Source organism: Actinia tenebrosa, unplaced genomic scaffold, assembly GCF_029948245.1.
Source record: "Actinia tenebrosa isolate PJP-AT-01 unplaced genomic scaffold, QUT_ActTen_1.0 PGA_scaffold1__47_contigs__length_23844297, whole genome shotgun sequence".
In the NCBI taxonomy this organism is placed as follows: Eukaryota; Metazoa; Cnidaria; class Anthozoa; order Actiniaria; family Actiniidae; genus Actinia; species Actinia tenebrosa.
This window is the reverse complement of record NW_028292578.1, coordinates 9,071,004-9,094,947: the sequence shown is the minus strand read 5'-3', so window position 1 is coordinate 9,094,947 and position 23,944 is coordinate 9,071,004. Positions and strand designations below refer to the sequence as shown.

Genomic DNA, 23,944 nt, shown 5'->3' with positions numbered 1-23,944 from the left:
GTACTAAGGGAGATATTATCCATAACTCCACGTGCTGGAGAAAGCTACATTCGTGGAAGTTTGAGAAGCAAAGGAATACTTGTTCAGCGTTGGAGGGTAAGGGAGAGACTGCAAATCATAGATCCTATTGGAAGGGCAGCGAGGAAAAGTCAAGCAATACAAAGGAGAGTCTACAATGTCCCAGCACCAAATTGTTTGTGGCATATGGACTCCAACCATAAACTCATAGGATGGCGAATAGTAATTCATGGATGTATTGACGGCTATAGTCGAACAATCATCTACTTGAAATGTGCCACTAATAATTTGGCAAATACAGTTCTTCAATTTTTCCAATCTGGAACTGATATCTTTGGGATTCCCAGCAAAGTTAGAGGCAATTTGGGTGTAGAAAATTATGATGTAGCAAGGTTCATGATTCTGCATCGAGGTGCAAATAGAGGAAGTTTCATTACAGGGAGAAGTGTTCATAACACACGCATTGAACGATTGTGGAGGGAAGTCAATCGGGTTGTAAACTACAACTACTCTGCTATATTCAAGCACATGGAACATTACAATATATTGGACTCAACTAATGAAATTGACTTGGCAGCTCTTCACTTTATGTTCATTCCCCGTATATCGAGATCTTTGGAAGAATTTACTTCACAATGGAACTATCATGGCAAGGGTGGATCCAGGGTAGTTTACGTGATTTCCGTAAACTACTCAATTTTTTTCAAAGCTAGACATCATTTCTTTCTAAATAATGTCAAAATATGTGTATTACATTATTCTAGAAACTTCTAGAAACAACTCACTTGGTTGTTTTTCAGTTAATTATTAAGGAAAAGTCAAACAAAAATGAGTAATCTCGTCATTTCTGCCGATTTATTACCGATTCCCGCAAAAATTTTCGGGTTTCGGATATCTCCGTCGGTACGCATCGGAATGCTATCGGAAAACGATCGGAAAACAGCCTTTGTCAAATAGGACCTCAGGGGGTGAGCGTGCGTAGTTGTAGAGCTAGGCCGGTGTGATGATCGTAAACTACTCAAAGAATTCTCTGATTGGCTGGAAACACATTGATTGTTTTGGAAACCACTCAAACCCTTTTCTGATTGGCTATCTACTTTGCAAACTACCTCATAAACTACCAGCAAAACTATAAAAAGCTAGACCTACCCCCGTTGGGTCTCTTTCGTTCTTATGATTAGAGTCATAGATTTGCTGTAGTTTGAACGAAGGAATATTCTACAATGCGTGGCGACCCGATTTGCAGGAGGGAGGACTGTTCTCCTTTCGACATTGGCTTGAATTTTAAAGAAATTGGCTCTTCATCACCACAAGATAAGCTGGGGTTCATTGAGAATGTGTGGAAACCAGGTGAGATTTTTGATTTCCCACTGTCAATAGAAAATAGAAAGCCTCGTAAGTTTGTCTTTGAATGGCTTAGAAGATATCCCTGGCTTGCATACTCTAAATATCTCGATGGAGCATTTTGTTTTCCCTGCGTTTTGTTTGGAGTAGAATCTGGTAGAAATGCTCATGAATTAGACAAGTTGTTGAAGTCCCCACTCACATGTTGGACTTCAGCGGCTTCGAGACTTACAAAACACGCCAGCGGTAAATGTGAGATGCACAATTTTGCTGTAATTGCCATGGATAACTTTTTGAAAACAATGAGGCAGCAAGCGGTCCCAGTAGATCAGAAGTTGAATATTCAACAGCAAATCGATAGAAATAGGACGGTCCTTAAGTCTTTGTTTGAAACGATAATTTTCTGTGGGCGAAACAACATAGCTCTCCGGGGTCAACGCGATGATGACCCAACAAATGCTAGTCTATCAGGAAACTTTCAGGCTCTGCTAGAATTTCGAGTGCAGAGTGGTGATCAAATACTGCAGAATCACCTGGAAACTGCACCCAGAAATGCAACTTACATTTCTAAAACCATCCAGAATCAGATGATAGAAACAGTAGGTCCTTACATTTTAACTAGTTTGTCAAAGGAAATCAGAGACAGTAAGTTTTTCTCTGTCTGCAGATGAAGCTGCAGACATTTCTAACAAAGAAAATCTTTCTTTAGTGATAAGATTTCTTGATTCAAGAAATATAATTAGAGAAGAATTTATTGGGTTTTCTCTTTGTGATGAGGGAACAACTGGAGCTGCTATCAAAGATAAAATACTTACAGCAGTAGCAGAATTAGGACTTTCTATGGACGACTGCAGAGGCCAGTGTTATGATGGGGCAGGCAATATGGCAGGTTGCTTGAATGGAGTTTCAACACTTATAAGAAATGAATTTGACAAAGCAATTTATGTTCACTATATGAACCACAGGCTGAATTTGTGTGTTGCTGACACATGCCAACAACCACTTGTTAGAAACATGATGGATACTGTTAAAAGAATTTCTGATTTTTTTAACAATTCACCAAAGAGACAGCAGTATTTGGTCATGAAGGTTAAAGAGATAATGCCTCAAGCTAACCATACTGTTCTGATAAATGTATGCCGAACAAGATGGATCGAAAGAATAGAAGGAATGGACAGAGTTGTAGAACTTCTTCGTCCTGTTGTTGCTACGCTTGAAGACATATCAATGAACAACAATGATCTTGGAACTGGGGACTGGAATCGACCTAGTAGAAATGATGCACAGACCTTACTGAATGCAATAACTTTTTCATTTATTGTTGCTATTGTTATTGTTAGACACATGTTAGATTTGACCCGACCTCTCACTGTCAAATTACAAAAGAAAGCAATGGATCTTCTCAAGGCAAAGGATGAACTTGCACTTTTAAAGTCAGTCTTAACAGAGATGAGAACTGACATTGATGCCAGGCACAATGCACTCTACCAGGAAGCTGTCACTTTAGCAGGTCAAGTTTCAGTTCAACCAACCATGCCTAGAGTAGCTCAGAGACAAGTTCACAGAGCCAATGCTGCAGCCCGAAACCCTGAAGAATATCATAGGACAAATTTAACTGTAGTTTTTCTAGACCATATAGTCCAACAACTGAACAACAGATTTCAAGATGATGTGTTTGTTTGCTACAGAGCACTTTCAGTTATTCCATCAATTATGCTGGCCACTGGTATTGTTTGGAAGGATAATGTATTAGCCTTTTGTGAACATTATAGGCAGGATATACCTAATTATGCAGGTTTACAAGCAGAACTTATTCTGTGGGAGAGAATGTGGATGAGGAAAGATGATCTAGGAGAGGAAATCCCTGATAGTTTAGAAGGGACACTTGAGCACATTGACAATGTTGCTTATGCTAATATACATACCATACTTCAAATCCTTATAACTATCCCTATGTCATCTGCTTCTTGTGAAAGGTCCATTTCAACCCTCCGTAATCTTAAGAACTACTTAAGAAATACTATGGCTCAAGACAGAATGAATGGACTGGCACTGATGCATTCCCACAGAGACATGGACTTAGATCTTGAGGAAATAATAGATTTATTTGCTACTTTAAATCCTAGACGAATGAGAATGGAGAATATCTTACAGTAATATTTTATATAATAGTTTTTGGACCACCACTCCAGTGTTCTTAGAGTACTTGTGAGTTATGTTCCATCTGGATTAATAATTATCTGATTTTTAATCCTTCAACTGATGGGGAACAGTACAGGAACAAGGTGGAATTTTTAAAAACTTATTCTTTTCTGAAATCTATAATATTGTTCACTGGGTTTTGATTAAGCTTGAATGGTCTTTACATATTCTCAACTGAACTCAGCAATGAATTCATCTATAGTGGAACACCTCAATCTAAATAAGGTAATGTATTCATTTTGTATAATTTGCTAGTACATGTAAATTCTAGTACACTGATATTGTGACTGTATGTTCTCTATCTTTCATAAAATATTCAATTTGCTGCCATGCCACTTTTCCTTTAATAGCATATATTTTGCATTGTACTTTTACATACTAATACTTTTGATGTCATTTTTTTCACATGATGTCCTTTGATGTGCTAGATTCTTCAACTGAGATAAATCTGTACAAGGATCTTGACTGCAGACAGCATGCTATGGTAGATGTATCCTTTTAGGCAGTTTATAACTAATAGGGGTATGGTGGGTTGGGTATAAATTCAGAGTAAACTACTCATGTCCAAACCCTGGATCCACCCCTGCATGGCATCAGAACAGCTGGACATAGCTCTCCAATTGCTCTTTGGAATGCTGGTATGCTGTCTTGCAGCCTCTCCAGTTTACAACATCCCCAAGACATCTATCACTATGGTGTTGACTATGAAATGTTATCACAAGATGACTCAGATAATCACATTGTTGTGCCAGAAAATTCATGCCAACTTACTAATGGTGATTTAGAGGTACTTCACTCAAGCATTGATCCATTAGCTGATGACGGTGATTCTGGCATTAATCATTTTTGCAATGTAAGGTCTATAATTCTTGACAAATTACAAGAATAACTTTATTAAGTAATCACAACCGTATCAAGTGTTTGGTTGGAACTTAAGAGTAATCTTAACCAATATTTTTACATGTACCAACAACTTTGCAGAGTGTTTGCAATATACATCCTGTGAACTTGATGTTAGTCCAATAGTCTCTATAGCAAGTTTATAGTGTTTGTTGGTTTGTATTTTGTTTTACTTCGAGGTGGGGATTTCAAGCACTGGATATGGACTATTAGTTTCACAGGTTTATTGCAATCACTCGCATACATATTCCGTAGTAGAATTATGTTCATGAAGTAAAAAAGATACATATATTAAAATGTTCTGATCTAAATGTACACAAACTTTCAATGCATCAATAATGGTTTACATTGCAACAATTTAAAACGGTTCGTAGGCTGCTCTTTAAAACAGTAACAAACAATATGATACATCTGAATGAAAATATAACTCTTTTCTTTTTTTCTTCTTTCTTTTCTTTTAACACAGACATTGCATTCATCAATGAAGTGAAGCAAGTCAAAATATAGTCCTAATATATTTATAGTTCCTAGAAACAAAGGAACAAAAAAACTATTTTTTTAGGAAAAAGTCATTCATCCTTGCAACTCAGGCATTCTAGAATGATATGCCATTCATGCATTTACACTTTTCCAAAATACGCATTGACAAATGCATAGTCAAACATTTCAAACAGAACTTCTTCACTTGGAAGGTGGTACTCTAAAGTTGGCCTTCGTAGGTGCAAAGTGTTTGCACATGTATTTGCAAATGGAACAAAGTTCCAGGCTTTGTCTCCACTTGCCTCAGGAAACTCAATGGCTGGTGATGCACCAAACCCTAATAGTGGCTCTTCGTCTGCTCCTGTAACGAACTAAAGCACATGATTGAGAGTTACATTTCCCCTTCGACCACTTGCTGCTTCACGGCAATATTTATTAAATGCAGCATAAACACTGCTTTCATCTTTTCTGGCATTAGAACCTTCCTCTGAAAACTTTGGACTTAACACGTGTAGTAACTTTTTTCTAGTAAGCACAGCTGCTGGAGATGGACGAAAGAGTTGGAGAAATATTGGTATAACACTGCCAATCTGATAAAGACCCACCCTTGCAAACCCTTTCCGAAGGTTTTCAATGCATTTGGATGGTTTACTTGCATTGAATAGTTCCTGCAGGAGCTCTTCTGAAAGGAATCTTGGAATCGACCCATTTTGTAGAACACTAAGTGCCATTAGTAATCCTACATTTTCATAGTCTTTTGACAAGTGCTCCTTTAAGCCATTATCAAAATACTTGGTCTTGATTTCCTGCAAACATAGCCTAAAAAATTCCCGTCTCGGGCCACCTGAATCTTGTGCACTTTCACCATAGAAGGATACCTCAAGTGTCAGCCTAGGATTCTCAAGTTCTTGGACTTCTTCTAGAGCATTATCAAGAACATTGTACCTGAAAACAAATAAAATTGTAAGACACAAGCCTTGACCTTTGGATATCTGAGCCCCTGAATGAAAAATCATACCTGTCAATGTTAATAAAATTGGTTTCTCCTTCCAAACTTTCAGAAGCTCTTTGGATGTCAAGATCCCTTCCAACATTGAAGGAGGATTGAGCACATCTTAGTACTTCCACAGGATCAGTGATGCCTTTCTCGTAAATATACTGTATACATAATGTAATAACTGATTGGAACTCAGAATCTACAGTTGTAGGTGATTGGGTTGGGATTGCTGCTTCCACTACTGACGATGTGTTTGGCACTGGTGTCCCTGGTTTAGTAGCAGACAATGCAGAATTGCTGGTGGTAGGTAAGGAGGTCACTTCATGCACCACTGAGGATTCATTTGAATCAGCCTTTTCTGCTGTAACCTTACTTCCAGAAGGTTCATCACATTTTTCTGGGTCCACTGTTGATAACTCTGTTGATACAAACAAATATTATCCAGTCAATATTCTGAATCACATTAAATCAGAAGGCCATGCATTTTTACTACAGAATAAGGCTGTATACAGGCATGTGTTTAACAATAAAATCATATTGTGTCATGCAATTTTGTAATCATATATAATTATGATTTCAGACCATAAATCTTAACGAAATATGGCCACCAACGAGTTTTAGAAATAAAACCCAATTTCAAAAATAACCACTAACATACTTAATTAAGCCCTATGTGCCACCTGGGCACGAGGTCGGCACGAGGTGGACAGGTACATACTTAAAATATGAATATGAATTTAGGAAAGGTATGATAATGAAGTGGTGGTCATAATTCATTAAGGTCAATGTTGCACTCCATTCAGTTCAATAATTGTCATCATTTTTATTGCACATTGTGCCTGGCACATTACAGTAAGAAAATATAAAAAACATGAAAAATGCTTTAAGTTTCAATGCTTCCATTGCTTTTATTAACCAAAATACCTTTAATCTCATTTTCTTGCTTTTCAAAAACTGAAGTTTTAAAAATTAAGTCATCATCTTCATCCTCACCATCATCATCTGTTAGCTCATATACCTGTAGACACAAAATTGAAATTCTAAATAAAAGGAATATAAATAAAGTAACATTTCAATATTACAGTCAAAGCAGGTCATGTATACCCCGATTTTTACCCCAATAATACATTGTTACAAATGATATCCATACATAGACACATACACAGGAAGCCTGTCACCAAAAGCAACTGCTTTTTGCATATAGAATATCCTTTGATTGTTTAATCCAATCAATCAGTAATCGAATGTTTTGAATATTCGTTTATATAGTATCAAACAGAATGCATTCTTGAAGTAAATAATGGCTCAAATAATCATATATTTTTCGAATAAATAATGCCTTCTTGGGGGTACTCTTGGCCTGGTATGACTAATTATTCTGCCTAAATCTATATTTACCTCAGTTTCAGTTTTTCTCTTCTTGGATAACTGGAGGCCTGGTATATCTAGGAAGGTCTTACTGGGTCTTATATAAATTGGCCTATCTTTAAATATTTTCTGCAGCAAGAATGCAGACAACTGTTGCCCAGGTGCTAGATTGGGAGGCAGCAGCTTTGAATGGACTGGCATTAATATCTCAATATCATCAAATTCACCAAGTTTTGATGGAAAAAGGCTCTTCAGGTAATCGCAAAGTGGCAAGTAGTCTAAGTCCTTGCTGAAAGTCGCCCCAGACACAATATGATTGTTTTCAGATAGAAAAATTCGAACGCCTTGGCGGGGAACTTTGTCTTCATTCGGACCAGCAAGCAAAATAACGTCCTTTACATAAGTGCCACTTGCTTTTTTTGTGCTGGTTTTTACTTGCTTTCGTTTTCGGCCTTTCATAAAATTATAGGCAAGCTGGAATTTAGGAACAGTAGAACTGCTTGTACCGCCGCCAGAGACAGTATTAGCGTTGCTTGTCGATGCAGTAGGCTGAGAATTTTGGCCTCTGAACGACCTCAAAATCTCTTTATGTACTGTGGCATCAGATACATTTGTCTCATTGCTCTTTTCATCCGCTTTCTCAAGCTCTTTACTCAGGGTATTTATATTTTCTAATATTTTTCGAATCGTTGGATTCATGTCTAAACTCCGTATGCCTCGTGTATGCCAATTCTAGAACGTACCACGTTTCAAAATGGCGCACATCAGCTTGCAAAGAACTATGGATGCTAGACTACAGGAAACCCGTAAAAAGTATTTTGGGTTCCCTGTGGATAGAGAAAACTCGTCGAGAAACAGAGAAATCTCGTCGAGAAACAGAGGAAATCTCGTCGAGAAACAGAGAAATATCGTCGAGTTCTCGTCAACTTTTTGTCAAGAAACTAAAACTAAAAATATTTCTCGACATACTTGGTATGGAACTTGAAAGTACAATTAAGAAACTCAATCTATGGTGTGCATAATTCAATATCTAGTATGACCATTTGAACAAGGTGGTGAAAACTGAAAGGCTTTTGGCAGTAACGGCATTCCATAATCTTCTACGCATTTCTTTGGTCTTGCGACAATCATTGTTGCCGTTAAGCAAAGAAAGACCGAAAACAATGAAGTCAGAAAGAGAATGAGAGTGTGGACCGCGTGGCACTAATGAAATAGTAGAAGATAATATAGGTAAGTACCGTTTTACGGTATATTGATGATTGTATTAGTGCTACTTCTTGTTCGCGTAATGACTTAGATTCTTTCATCTCTTTTGTTAACTCTTTTCACCCTGCCTTAGACTTTACGTGGGAGGTTAGTGAAACATCAGTCACTTTCCTTGACATCTTGCTTAGTGTTAATGACGACCGTCTTAGCACTAGTGTCCATTACAAACATACTGACTCTCATTCTTATTTACTCTACTCGTCTTCTCATCCTAAGCACACTCTTAAAGCTATTCCGTTCTCGCAATTTCTTCGTCTTCGTCGTTTGTGTAGTGATGATCTTGATTTTTCTGTTAAATGTTCTGAGATGCGTTCCTTCTTCCTTAAGCGTAATTATCCTGCTTATGTTATTGATCGCGCCATTCGTAAAGTTTCTATTATTGATCGTACCACCGCTCTCACTCCCCACACTCGTCCCTCTAATGATCGCATTCCTTTCACTCTTACGTATCATCCTATTAACATTTCCATTAAACCCATTGTTAACCGCAACTTTTCTCTGCTTGACTCTGATACTCGCACTTCTGCTATTTTCAACAACCGCCCTCTCTTTTCCTATAAACGTGATCGTAATCTTCGTTCTTTCTTGGTCAAGGGAGTTCTTCCCTCTAACAAAGAACCTGGTACTTTTCGCTGTTCTCGTAAACGTTGTTATACTTGTCCTCACATAGCCTCTCACACTTCTGTTGTCGGTCCTAAATCAACTGTTAAAATCACTGACCATTTTGTTTGTACCACTTCTAATGTTGTATATTGTATTAAATGTACCCGCTGTAATCTTTTGTATGTGGGCGAGACTGGCCGCCGTCTTGGTGATCGCATTTGCAATCATCTTTATGATATTCGCAATAACGATCCCACCAAACCAGTTTCCCGCCATTTTAATCTAGCTAACCATTCTCTTTCTGAAGATAATATAGGTAAGTTGTAGTGCTTGGGAACGAGGTTATTCCGGGCGAAAGCCCTTGGAATTAAATTCGGAAAAATTAATTTCCGGCCTCGCTGGAATTCGAACCCACGACCTTCGGAATTGTACTACCGATGCTCTACCAGCTGAGCTAGAGGTCAGACTGAGAGCAGGCCGGGGTGAAATAGATGTAAGGAAATTAATTTTTCCCGAATTTAATTCCAAGGGCTTTCGCCCGGAATAACCTCGTTCCCAAGCACTACAACTTACCTATATTATCTTCTACTATTTCATTAGTGCCACGCGGTCCACACTCTCATTCTTTTTCTGACTTCATTGTTTTCGGTCTTTCTTTGCTTAACGGCAACAATGATTGTCGCAAGACCAAAGAAATGCGGCTTATTCACCTATTGGGCACTCTTAGTCCCAACGGGATTAATGAACGCTTTATTTTCAACTAACCTTTTCTTTTGTCTTTTGATTGTTTGTTTTTGTTTCCTTGCCTACCTTGCTCTCATTGGTTTCTTTTGTCTTATTCTATCATATATACACTCCTTTCTACCACTTCTTTCTCTTTTACTCCGACGAAGGACTAGCGTCCGAAACGTCAGTAAGTTTTTTCATCTTTTCACGGTGTATAATTTACCTTTTCATCATTACTATTTCAGCAGAGTCCTTTCGAAGAATTATTTCGGAGATTGCTATCTTGGCACTTGGTAGTTCATCTTCAATATATTGACACACTTCGACGAGAGAGAGAGAGAGAGAGAGAGAGAGAGAGAGAGAGAGAGAGAGAGAGAGAGACGAGACGAGAGGAGAGAGAGGAGAGAGAGAGAGAGAGAGAGAGAGAGGAGACGGAGAGAGAGAGAGAGAGAGAGAGAGAGAGAGAGAGAGAGAGAGAGAGAGAGAGAGAGTAGCAAGTAGCAAGCTTACTTCATTGCGATTACAAAACCTCAATGAGATTTATAAAATCATTTTACGCAGGAACATTTTCGTAGGAACACTTCCTTTTGCTTATTTCATTATCTTCCTTTATTTCCTTGGTACTGTACTACACCTTTTGCTGTTCATTAACCGCAAAGGAATATTCATTGAAGCGAAGAAGCATTGTCATTAGAGCGAACAGGCATACAATAAGGCGAACGGACTCTCAAGAGTGCGATGGAACTTTCATTAAAAAATTTAGCATTGAATTTGACAATCGTTAATATGTCTGCGTGGGTTCATTAACGTTTTCAAACTTTCATTAACGTTTTGGTGCAGACAATAAACCACAACACACATTCAATACAGTGTTTTGGACATTTATTTACGCAATACAATATAAGTATATTTTCCACTAGGAATTGTAGGATTTTAACTGTCTTTCCATTTTTTTACAAGCCGTGAATATGACTTCGTACAAGCAAAGCGCCGTTAGATGTAAATATCAAATCAGTTCTGAGTTTTTTAATCCCTCTTTTTTGGATATTGCATTGGCTCAACAAAGAAACCAAATTCCAAATAAAGTCAGATAGCGTCTTGTGAGGGCCTATGAAGATCCACAGAAATGCATACAATGGTACAACCACATGCAAAAATATCGTCCAAGATGTTTAAATAGAGAAGACATTCAAGGATAAGTTCACTTTCTTGTCTTTGAAAATCTACAATCGTAAAAGCACAATATACTTATATTGTATTGCGTAAATAAATGTCCAAAACACTGTATTGAATGTGTATTGTGGTTTATTGTCTGCACCAAAACGCTAATGAAAGTTCGAAAACGTTAATGAATCCACGAAAACATATTAACGATTGTCAAATTCAATGCTAAATTTCTTAATGAAAGTTCCATCGCACTCTTGAGAGTCCGTTCGCCTTATTGTATGCCTGTTCGCTCTAATGACAATGCTTCTTCGCTGCAATGAATATTCCTTTGCGGTTAATGAACAGCAAAAGGTGTATATTTGTTACTGATCCACTGGCTTAATGTCTTTTATTTCAGCTGTTTATGATTGACTCATCCGCGAACGATGGATATTTCTGTTTGAGCAATGGAAGAAAACTATACGGAAAGCTTTTAATGTTCAAGTTCTACAATGGTCAAAATGATTTGAATCTGAATGCAAGCATCGACATAAAATTATATAAAGGTAAAATCAGTGTGTAGAAGACAATTAGAGGACAATTTAAAGACTACATTTTAAAACGAAGTTACCCTTCTCTATCAAGAAAAACTTGAAAACCAGGAACATTTCCTAATCAACCCATCCATCCACCCATCAAAAGGAAACGAAAGGAAAGTGAAGTGAAAAGAAGAGAAGGAAATGGAGTAAAGTGAAGTGAAGTGAAAAGAAAGTTAGCAGGCCAGGGGAAGAGAAAAGAAAAATATTAATAAGAGAAGAGATAATGGAAGTCGTTCTTTCTACCTAGAGAGAATTTTTCTCCGTTTTTTCTTCTCTTCTCAAGAAACTAAACATGAAGCATGTAATACAAAATATAGTGGTGTGGTCAAGGGCGGATCCAGCCAAAATTTTTTGGGGGGGGGGGAGCTAATTGAGTTTAGGGGGGGGCTAATTGAGTTTCTTCCGTCAACACAACGGAAAACAATATAAAAAAGCATCGTTTTTTTCTGCTGAAGGGGGGCTTCAGCCCCCCTTTTCCCCCCCTGGATCCGCCCTTTGTGGTGTAAGTTGGAAGAAGGCCAAATTGGAAAGTAATATTAACATAATAAATATTGGTATTCTTCAACTATAAACAAGAATCAGAATACCGAGTGCTTTGTTTCGTTGCAGAGAATGTTGTACCATTTCATGATCAATATGGTAAGTTAGTCGGCCATTGAAAGAAAAGTGATTACAGTATCTCAATAGGAAGACCGAGCTTTCCGGAATTTCCGATTGAAATGACACATAACATTTGATTTGAACACGGAATTTCCGGTTTTTGGGGGTTAATGTTAAGCACCATTGGCCTGCCCATATCACACTTTTTTATATATCATATAAACCCTTGAAAGATGTTTTTTTTTTAAATTATGTTGTATAGTATTGAAAAAATATCCGGATTGTGATTATATTCATGGCACCAACTCCACTTTGTTATCATTGCTATGTTCCATAAGCTGAAAAAAATTAATTTCAACCATCCAATTGATGTTCTTAAGGCTGCTTCAGATGGTCTCAACTATACGAAGGAGATTTCCATTCCGGTCTGCCCATCAGCCAAATAGTAAACAAGGACTACTGTTTGGCTCATTGCAGTATACTGTCATTCAAGCGAGCAGTAGTATTGAATCGTGTACATTGCGTGTGTACCAATCGTACAAACTTTGGTAATAACAAAGAATATTATAATTGTTATTCTCCAAAACCGATCGACAATGTGCCAACTGGTTTCCCGTTTGACCGACTTTACCCGGTAACCGCCGCCGCTGTGTGGTTTCCTAAGCAAGTTTATCTGCATAGGGCTTTTACCTTTGGCGTTAGCGATGCTTATAAACATAGAAAATTGACAGTTTTCTATGACCTTGGTGACGGAACTGTTGGGAAGACCTGCACCACCACCACCACTACTACTACTATTCAGCATGGGTTAGTAAAGATTATTCTTTTGTCGTTTGAGAAAATAGACCAGTTGTCAATGTTTGAACTGTGGAATTTGAACTACTGAAGACGACTGAATAAACAAAAATTGGTATCATTAATTTTCCAAATTACTAATGAAATTGCCACCATCATCTACGTGGTTTACAAAAAATATTATCAAATTTACCTACTTAATAATAATTATTAATAAATAAATAAATAATTATAAATAAATAAATAAATAAATAAAGCTTTTATACCTACTTTCAAAAAATAAAGTTGTTGAATTAGACGATCTGAGACCATAGTTAACAACCTCTATTAACTATGATGAGAATAAACGGAAGTTTTTTGCTTTTATATTTTCTTGCTGAAATTACCATTCCATCTCAAAGGTCATGCTTTATATCTGTGAATTTATTATATCATCATCATGCATCATCATCATCATCATCAACACCACCGTCATTATCATCATCACTAAAAATATCATCAACCATTTTACCACCACTGTGTTTATCTTCATCATCATCGGAACATCACTATCACTATCACTATCATCATCATCATCAACAACAACAATGACGACCATCATCACAACCAACTCCTACTACCAACTTCTCCACCGAAATCATCATCATCATCATTACTATTGTCATCACAACCGACAGCACCATCATCATCAACACCACCGTCATTATCATCATCACTAAAAATATCATCAACCATTTTACTACCACCATGAATGTTACGACAATCCTGAACTTTACTTCATAGGCTTACGCCCTGGCTAAACGAGGAAACATGTTTCCAGAACTATGTTTCATTAAATGTTTCCAAAGGTGGCAAAACTGTCAGGAAACATCGGGGAACATGTTTACTCAAAATCGGTTAGGGCATGCGCACCTTCAAGATAGAGCGAGCGTTGCTAAGTAACAAACATTTAGAATGTTGCCTTTCGTGGCTAAACGAGGAAACGTCGGGAAACATTGTTTCCATGTGAAATGTTTCTGACACACGACAGAACATTTTTGCGTCTTGGAAGCAAAATTTGTTGCACACAGCAATGTTTCGCATGTGGCTTAACTGGGAAACATCGGGGAAACATGCGCGCGGTAAACATGTTTCTGGAAACATGTTCCCTCGTTTAGCCAGTGCCTTAGACACGATTTCTTGATTCCAACAGGTACCATTATTTGGGAACCTTTAATGTTTTTTTCAACATATTTGACGAACTTGGGAACATTACCACAACAGGTCAAATTTCTGTAGTTGACCCGCCCACTTCTCATGACACTGTGTGTCCATCCTATGCCGCCCTGAACGACAACGTTTCCTGTCACATGACACTAAGCCGCGGAAGTAATATCTCTGTAACCGTTGACTATGGAGATGGTACCATCGAACAGAACAAACTTCCTGGTAAGGAACATAAAGTTAATAGAATGTTCTGGATTAGTCTAAGACGCTTTCGCGTCTTCAGCTCCGGGTCTCTCGTTACGCCCCTAGTAGGTTTTTCATTTTGAAAATAATAAGGATGATATAGCCCCGTTAGTGCGATAGACTTTCATCTTTGGGGCAACACATGTGAACAGAGGATTCCATCTGTGAGTTAGTCGTAACCTGACTTACATCAGCCCTGAGGTTGTTTCAAAGTATCGATTGAATTAATGTTTGTGTGGTATGGTTTCAGACTCTATCTATTATGAGCTTGGAGAAGATCCAAACGGAGCCACTGAAACTACAGGAGATGGGATAATAGCATTCGTTGGATATCCAGTTAAAGAGAACGGGACGCTCTTTAATATCGAAATGACCTTTGCTAGACTTGGATCGTTTCGTGTGATGGTATACGTAACATTTTAAATAATATCACTATATATGTTTGTTTTTTTCTCCTTCAAATGACTTAGAAGATTTTAACGTACTTTAACACCTCACTAGCAGTTTTAAAAACTTCGTATGGCAAAACGACTTCCGGGTCCTAAACGAAAAGCAGATCTATAAAGATTTTCTTACTTTTTCTTTATGACGAAATTTTATTGAAAGTCATTGAAAACATTCGCTGTAGCTTTTTGGAATTTTCGAATCTTTTTATTTTCAATTTTATTCTTTTAGTTTCCACAATTTTTGTGAACTTATGATATATACCTTATCATTTCAATAAAGCCTTTATTATTGTTATTATTACAATTGAGTTAATTAACTAGAAAATCGCTTAAGGTTGTCTACGATTGTACTTGTCTACGATTACGATCTCTCAAACCTTTGTCTTCTATTTTAGATACTTAGAAAGCCTGCCCTTCAAAGTTCCATAATCGATCAATCGAATCAAGTCCCGAGAAGAACTCGATGTAGTGATGCAGAGATGTTTGATTTGGACAATCAGTCTTGTTGCACATCAGGAATAGGCTGTCAATCATCACAAGTGACGCAGAACTTGACAGGTTACACATATCAGCACATAATCTACGATTACCAGTCGTTCCAATACGTATCAATACCCACATTCAAGTCAATAGACGTAAGTGTAAACGTTATCAAAGGAGATATCATCGTTTTACAGCCTTATGGTTCCTCTGGAGGACAACTGGCGAAGTTGAATAAAAATAGTAGTGCCATAACTGCTCTGACTTTCTCAACTGATAACAACATAGAGGTAGGTAATACCTTCGAGTCCCGCGTTGAACCTGTTGCTACAAGAGACATTTTTGCATTCAGGGCTATTTATTCTTCTGGAATATCTCATGAAATAAAACATTTGTACAATAGAGATAGTAGTTTTTCGATGAACTTCGCTCTCCAGAGCTCTGGCAGGACCTTGACAGTCTTCAGCAAACCTATAATCGTACAAGAAAAATTACACAGCGTAAATATTAGTATTCCCAGACGTGGGCTTGTCAACGGGACCTCTTTGTTCAATATCGAGGCATTTGGCACAGATTTAACAATGACGGTATCTTTTGGTGACGGTTTTACTCAGATGTTTTCAAACGTCCAACCGATCGAGCACCAATACCCAAAGAAGGATGTGTTTAATGTTGATATACAGATCTACAACAAGGTCAGTTGGTACTGGATGCAATGCCAATACGAGACAATAATGCCTGTGATTCTTGACATTCATAGATGTAGGGAAGGTTTTGTCTACCAACCGCTCGTTCCCGTTAAAACAATATTATACGGTGGAGATTTTGCCAATATTTCAACGAAGTTTAGCGACGGAGGTGAAGAGCATTTTGTTTCCAACATATCAATGATAAACTTTCCTGTTGAGAACGAGATTAATCATTCCTTTCCCAATCCTGACGCCTATGATGTGACCGCCTTCGCTATTAATGGGCTAAGCAATACAACAGTAAAGTGCACAATCTATGTGGAGATTCCGATTCAAGGACTGGATATGTCAAATATATCTTCCTCTATCAATGTGGCGCACAACATCAGTTTGCCACTTACTGCTCAAGGAGGTTCAAACTTAACCTACAAGGGGATATTAAACGACAAACCAGCAGAGATCACATGTGTTAATAGCAATTGCAGTCAAGCAGGTGTCTTAATACTTGCAGGAAGTTACCCCACTGGCAAAAATACATTAACAGCCTGTGTTTATAACCATGTTACCTTAGGACTTTGTAGGACAGCTTACTTTACTGCTTACCAAATTGTCAGCGGTACTTTATTGTTGCTCCGACACGCATATTTAGTAGATCAAACTGTAGACGTGTCTGTTGCATTTCAAAATGGTTCTGATGTCTCCTGTTTCTTGGAGCTACAAGGTTATCAAGCGATGCAACAAAAGTGCAAAGCTGGATTCGTTATGACAAAGTCTGTGACATGCGCTACATCGGGGGTTTTCAAAGTTCTCGCTAACTGCAGCAACATGTTCAGCTTTGAGTACCGGGAGTCAAACTTTTCTTGCATATACCCAGTCCGACAAACAGTCCTAACTTCTAATTCGCCCCAGTCAATCCTCACAGGAACTATCAACTTTACTCTCAGTCACATTGCTCCCGTTCCTTCCAGTGCAGCATGTCATGTCGACTTTGGAGACAGTGTTAAGATGGTCTTTGAAGACTGTTTTCTTCCTTTGAATTTCTCGCACAAGTAAGTACTTCTACTTCTACTTTATTTAAACTGATAAACAGGGTTCGTGCTACTCCCTAAACTCCTTGAAAACTCCTTGAGTTTAATTCACGTTTTCAAGGGAACTTGAAAATCTCATGAATTTAATGATGTTAGCGAAACTCGTTGAAAAATCCTTGGATTTTTGCTTTGATCATTACTTGCATGGTTCTGAAATAGATCTAGGCAGAAAGATTGGAAAATCTGAAAGTCGGTATGTGCAACCACCGTGTGAAACCTTCGCATAGTTAGCTGAACATACTCCTTGAAAATTCATTTTTGGATCCTTGTACACTCCTTGAATAGTCATTGAATTTTAAGTCGTTACCTCGGCACGAACCCTGAAAATCGAATGCATCGAAATATCGAATAAAATGGGTCAAAATCGAATGGATGAAAATATCGAATAAAACGGCTCAAAATCGAATAGATTAAAATATCGAATAAAACGGGTCAAAATCGAATGGATGAAAATATCGAATAAAACGGGTCAAAATCGAATAGATCAACATATCGAATAAAACGGGTCAAAATCGAATAGATCAACATATCGAATAACACGGGTCAAAATCGAATAGATCAACATATCGAATAAAACGGGTCAAAATCGAATAGCTCAACATATCGAATAAAACGGGTCAAAATCGAATGGATGAAATTATTGAATACCACGGATCAAAATCGAATGGATTTAAATATCGAATAAAATGGGTCAAAATCGAATGGAATAAAATATCGAATAAAACGGGTCAAAATCGAATGGATGAAAATATGGGATAAAACGGGTCAAAATCAAATAGATCAACATATCGAATAAAACTGGTCAAAATCGAATAGATCAACATATCGAATAAAGCGGGTCAAAATCGAATAGATCAACATATCGAATAAAACGGGTCAAAATCGAATGGATGAAAATATCGAATAAAATGGGTCAAAATCGAATTGATGAAAATATCGAATAAAACGGGTCAAAATCGAATAGATCAACAAATCGAATAAAACGGGTCAAAATGGAATGGATGAAAATATCGAATAAAACGGGTCAAAATCGAATAGATCAACATATCGAATAAAACGGGTCAAAATCGAATGGATGAAAATATCGAATAAAACGGGTCAAAATCGAATGGATCAACATATCGAATAAAACGGGTCAAAATCGAATAGATCAACATATCGCCGGGATAAAACGGGTCAAAATCGAATGGATCAACATATCGGATAAAACGGGTCAAAATCAAATAGATCAACATATCGAATAAAACTGGTCAAAATCGAATAGATCAACATATCGAATAAAGCGGGTCAAAATCGAATAGATCAACATATCGAATAAAACGGGTCAAAATGGAATGGATGAAAATATCGAATAAAACGGGTCAAAATCGAATAGATCAACATATCGAATAAAACGGGTCAAAATCGAATGGATGAAAATATCGAATAAAACGGGTCAAAATCGAATGGATCAACATATCGAATAAAACGGGTCAAAATCGAATAGATCAACATATCGCCGGGATAAAACGGGTCAAAATCGAATGGATCAACATATCGGATAAAACGGGTCAAAATCTAATAGATCAACATATCGAATAAAACGGGTCAAAATCGAATAGATCCAGTTATCGAATAAAACGGGTTAAAAGTCGAATGGTTGAATATATCGAATAAAACGGGTCAAAATCGAATAGATCCAGTTATCGAATAAAACGGGTCAAAATCGAATAGATCCAGTTATCGAATAAAACGGGTCAAAATCGAATAGATCCAGTTATCGAATAAAACGGGTCAAAATCGAATGGTTGAATATATCGAATAAAACGGGTCAAAATCGAATGGATCCAGTTATCGAATAAAACGGGCCAAAATCGAATGGATCCAGTTATCGAATAAAACGGGTCAAAATCGAATGGATCAATATATCGAATAAAACGGGTCAAAATCGAATGGTTGAATATATCGAATAAAACGGGTCAAAATCGAATGGATCCAGTTATTGAATAAAACGGGCCAAAATCGAATGGATCCAGTTATCGAATAAAACGGGTCAAAATCGAATGGTTGAATATATCGAATAAAACGGGTCAAAATCGAATGGTTGAATATATCGAATAAAACGGGTCAAAATCGAATGGATCCAGTTATCGAATAAAACGGGTCAAAATCGAATGGATCCAGTTATCGTATAAAACGGGTTAAAAGTCGAATGGTTGAATATATCGAATAAAACGGGTCTAAATCTAATAGATCAACATATCGAATAAAACGGGTCAAAATCGAATGGAATAAAATATCGAATAAAACGGGTCAAAATCGAATAGATCAACATATCGAATAAAACGGGTCAAAATCGAATAGATTAAAATATCGAGTAAAACGGCTCAAAATCGAATAGATCAACATATCGAATAAAACGGGTCAAAATCGAATGGATGAAAATATCGAATAAAACGGGTCAAAATCGAATGGATGAAAATATCGAATAAAACGGGTCAAAATCGAATAGATCAACATATCGGATAAAACGGGTCAAAATCTAATAGATCAACATATCGTATAAAACGGGTCAAAATCGAATAGATCAACATATTGGATAAAACGGGTCAAAATCTAATAGATCAACATATCGAATAAAACGGGTCAAAATCTAATAGATCAACATATCGGATAAAACGGGTCTAAATCTAATAGATCAACATATCGAATAAAACGGGTCAAAATCGAATGGATGAAAATATCGAATAAAACGGGTCAAAATCTAATAGATCAACATATCGGATAAAACGGGTCAAAATCTAATAGATCAACATATCGGATAAAACGGGTCAAAATCGAATAGATCCAGTTATCGAATAAAACGGGTTAAAAGTCGAATGGTTGAATATATCGAATAAAACGGGTCAAAATCTAATAGATCAACATATCGGATAAAACGGGTCTAAATCTAATAGATCAACATATCGAATAAAACGGGTCAAAATCGAATAGATCCAGTTATCGAATAAAACGGGTTAAAAGTCGAATGGTTGAATATATCGAATAAAACGGGTCAAAATCGAATAGATCCAGTTATCGAATAAAATGGGTCAAAATCGAATGGATCAACATATCGAATAAAACGGGTCAAAATCGAATGGATTAAAATATCGATTAAAACGGGTCAAAATCGAATAGATCAACATATCGGATAAAACGGGTCAAAATCGAATGGATTAAAATATCGAATAAAACGGGTCAAAATCCTGGGAATTTTATGATGTTTTATGAAAACTCCTTGGATTTTTGCTAGAAAGATCAGAAAATCTGAAAGTCGGCCATGTGCAACCACCGCATAAAACCTTCGCATAGTTAGCTGAACATACTCCTTGAAAATTCACTTTTGGGTCCTTGTACACTCCTTGAATAGTCCTTGAATTTTAAGTCGTTACCTCGGCACGAACCCTGGATAAAGTATCTTGCGAAGCAAACGCCTCTTTTTATTAGACACGCGCGCGCGTAGTGTGCTCAAAGATGTTCTGATTGAAGAAAAGTGATGGATGCCACATAGCGCAAACAGCTACAGAAATGTTCTGTATAGACCCTATTTGAAGGATACATTAGTATTTAAGATAAGGTTATTTTTTGCAATGTAATGTTAAAAATTGGATGCACTTTTTTACTGATACGGCGGCCATCTTGAATAATGGGACCGACACAAAACTTCTACAAAGCGTGGAGTCAAGATGTTACGTTTTCAAATAATTGGAAGTGGTGCTACTAACAAATTCAATTGCCTTTTAAATATGTTCTTCATTGAAAAACGTTAAGTTATATAAAAAGACACCCTAATAGCTGTGTAGTCTACAAATGTTCCAATAGTTGCTCCCTCGGCATCCACAATAGAATTCAAGATGGCCGCCCCATGGGTAAGAGGTCTATTGTGTCTTGATGGCTCGCAGAGTGTCTTAGGTTGGACAAGTGCGGAACATCAATAAAAGTGTTTATTGAAATTGTATCATAACATTTCAGATACAGCGCTGAAGGTGACTACCTAGTAAACGCATCAGTGTACAACAAACTAACAAGCAAATGGTCTTCGACGTTCGTGAAAATAGAGGAACCAATTGAAGTTATTATCTTAGAGATAGAACGCTCACCGTGCGATCAAATGTATGGAAAACCCGGTGGAGGTCCGCTAAACAACATGTTTCCTGTCGAGTGTCCGATGATATTCAAGATTGCACATATGGATGGTACTCGCCCTAATGTAGAGTGGAACTTTGGTGATAACCAAATCCAATTAATGAACAGTAGTGTTCGCACCCAAACTCATACCTGTGCTCAGGAAGGTTTGTACAACTTCACGGTCAAGGCATTCAATCAGATATCATCTTTGTCTTCACATCTAGTGTACGAGTGCAGACCAAGCATCAAATGCACCATCTATGAAGACTCCCCATTCCTGACCTACGAGCCTGCTAACATTACCTTACATATCGAAAACGCAGATTATCTAACAGCTGTTCTCATAGACTTTGGAGACGGAGAGTTTCAAGTAGTTGGTGCCAGTGCAAGAAAGAATGACTTTCCGGGATTCCCATTTAAGGTCATCGAACCTATAATAGGTAATATCACAGTGACTCATTTGTTTGCCAAGGAGACAGAATTGAGAGTTGATTGCAATGCAACTAATGCTGTTTCACGTTATGAGTATATAAGAACCAACGTCGTATCACTGCATAAGCCATGCAGGAAGCCTACAGTAAAAATATTAAGCGTAGGAACACATGTAAATATGAGTCACGTGAGAAACGAAACTCGGGAACATGACCTGATCATTACAACAAATAACGTTATCGATTGTATAGCCTCCAGAGAAACGATCTTCAACTGGAACGTGTACTTACACCATGGATCTGGAGTACCAGATACACTTCTTGAGCACCCTTTGTGGAAGCTAAACACATCCAAGTTGATTATTCCAAAACGAACTCTTCCAATAGGGATAATTCGCATTGAATTTGTTCTACGAATGGTTCATTCAATCGTAAGAGGTGTATTAGGAAGAGCAGATGGCTTCATTACTATATCACCTAGCCCAGCTAAAGTCTTTATTCCTGGAGGTGAACGTCGAAGTGAGGATAAAAATGGACTAAAGACTATCGGTGCTGACTTTGTTGATTTTGATGCTCCTCCTGGTAACATAACAAATGTCACATGGGTGTGGTTCGTAAAGAAAGATAATGAAAGCCTTCCATTCATAGGTATAACAAATCTGACAAACCTGCAAAGCGTGGTACAAGTGGATGGTTGTTTTGGGTACGGTACTGGTTTATTACCCTTCTCGTTGTCGTCTTTTGAGTACAACTCAAGTCTGATAACTACCAGACAAACTTGTCATTTAGAAGTGATTGCTACCAAAGCACAAAGAATTGCTAAAAAACAACAGCAGATAGAGTTCTATCCAGTATTCCCTCTTCCCAAGTTACTTATGGTGTAAGTATACGTATTCATGATTATATCTTCTCATTACAGGCTCTGCGGGAGGGAGGGGCGGGGGTTGGCTCTGGACCCGTTACCTCCATCGGGTCGTCCTTCACGAATTTGCAAGATGTGATCTTATTTGAGGGCACACATGTGTAGAACAATAGAAAACAATGACCTTTCCCCAACCCCGCCCCTAAACCTAACCAATCACAGGGGACGTTGCAAATTCGTGAAGCCTAACCCCCTCCATCCTCAAATCCCACAAACAAGAAAGCACAAATACCCAATACCCTCCTCCCCCGACCCATTCCAATATTGTGCGCGGTTAGGACGTTTCCTTTATTCATAACTTAAATATCATATATCGTAGATGTAAGCTCAACTGCGACAAGGTTAATCCAGTAGAGATCGTATCTTACGAGGGTTTGTCACTAAACATGGACTACACTGAACTAAACTTTGAATGGCAACTGTGGAGTGAGGGAAATATGATTGATCTTAATGGCAAGACTTTATCCAGCCATCTCTCAAGAAATTTGGTCTTGGCAAGTGGAATACTTGAAGGAGGAAAATATTACAAGCTCATCTTATTTGCTTGGAAGAAAGGTGAGACATTGATTCTCAACTATACCTTAATTTGCAAGATTTTTTTCGTTTTTATTTTTTATCTTTTTTCGTGGTAAAAATATCTGGACAAAAAAAACTGAATAGTCCACTTCCGAGATATGCTTCGCTTGTCACACACAAAGGTTTCAGTACGAGGCTACGTGCAAAGTTAAATATATTCTTTTCTCCTGTCACAAATCACTGAGCTTTATGCACCAAGTCTCGCATTGAAGTGGGCTATTGTGATTGACGTGACAGGGCAGAAAAACGGTTTTTGGCCTTTCGCCATAAGGACAGCTTTACATATTTAAGCTCAATATTTTGTAAACACGTTCTTTTGAAGCCAAATAGCAAAATTTCAAATAAGACCAAAAATTATTGAATGCGTAATTGACATATAAAGCCGTGTACTTTGGGAGAGGTGTTACTTTGATCAGCAGAAAAACTGATATTTTCGTGAATACTGATATATAGCCTTTACTCTAATTCGACAAAATTTCGTCACAAGTTTCGAGCAGCAGTGACACAAGTGAAACACTTAAAAATTTGGAGTATTAAACTCAGTTAAGTTTTTCTGCCCTGTCGATTGACGTATAAGAGAGGACTCATCTTCTTGGCTCGGGGTGTAAGACAAGCTCGAGCACAGTGACCATAATCAGTAGTGGCTACGTTGATGCGATGTAATCAGAAA

General features: G+C 37.6%; 3 protein-coding genes and 1 long non-coding RNA gene across 4 annotated transcripts in view; 3 read left to right on the top strand and 1 right to left on the bottom strand.

Moving 5' to 3' along the window:
• The first annotated feature begins 950 nt into the window (after nt 1-950).
• Nucleotides 951-4,775, top strand: LOC148909818 (uncharacterized). Its single transcript, XR_016120189.1, has 2 exons — nt 951-1,368; nt 3,993-4,775. It is a non-coding gene; the product is annotated as an uncharacterized LOC148909818 (long non-coding RNA).
• LOC148909819 (52 kDa repressor of the inhibitor of the protein kinase-like) lies at nt 1,912-3,705 on the top strand. Its single transcript, XM_089032585.1, has one exon. It carries the CDS (start codon nt 2,203-2,205, stop codon nt 3,517-3,519), a length of 1,317 nt encoding a protein of 438 aa, XP_088888711.1. The 5' UTR covers nt 1,912-2,202; the 3' UTR covers nt 3,520-3,705.
• Nucleotides 3,901-8,084, bottom strand: LOC148909817 (uncharacterized). The gene is made up of 4 exons (XM_089032584.1): nt 7,340-8,084; nt 6,866-6,959; nt 5,963-6,359; nt 3,901-5,889 (listed from the first exon to the last, which is right to left on the bottom strand). The coding sequence occupies exons 1-4, from the start codon at nt 8,006-8,008 to the stop codon at nt 5,316-5,318; spliced, it is 1,734 nt and encodes a 577-aa protein (XP_088888710.1). The 5' UTR covers nt 8,009-8,084; the 3' UTR covers nt 3,901-5,315.
• LOC116303236 (polycystin-1) overlaps nt 8,064-23,944 on the top strand; it is a 28,305-nt gene continuing 12,424 nt past the window's right edge. The window contains exons 1-6 of the mRNA XM_089032435.1: nt 8,064-8,281; nt 14,237-14,472; nt 14,744-14,898; nt 15,335-17,157; nt 21,190-22,656; nt 23,018-23,253. Of these exons, the coding sequence (XP_088888561.1) occupies nt 8,064-8,281; nt 14,237-14,472; nt 14,744-14,898; nt 15,335-17,157; nt 21,190-22,656; nt 23,018-23,253 (4,135 nt within the window). The remainder of the gene's footprint in view (nt 8,282-14,236; nt 14,473-14,743; nt 14,899-15,334; nt 17,158-21,189; nt 22,657-23,017; nt 23,254-23,944) is intronic.

What these genes read in the sequence shown, in the direction of transcription:
- LOC148909817 (XM_089032584.1), bottom strand. Translation starts at nt 8,008, where the DNA reads ATGAATCCAACGATTCGAAAAATATTAGAAAATATAAATACCCTGAGT. An exon ending in AGAGAAAAACTGAAACTGAG is followed by an intron (nt 6,960 to 7,339) that starts GTAAATATAGAT and finishes TTGTGTCTACAG; the next exon opens with GTATATGAGCTAACAGATGA. An exon ending in AATTTTATTAACATTGACAG is followed by an intron (nt 5,890 to 5,962) that starts GTATGATTTTTC and finishes ATTTGTTTTCAG; the next exon opens with GTACAATGTTCTTGATAATG.
- LOC148909819 (XM_089032585.1), top strand. Translation starts at nt 2,203, where the DNA reads ATGGACGACTGCAGAGGCCAGTGTTATGATGGGGCAGGCAATATGGCA.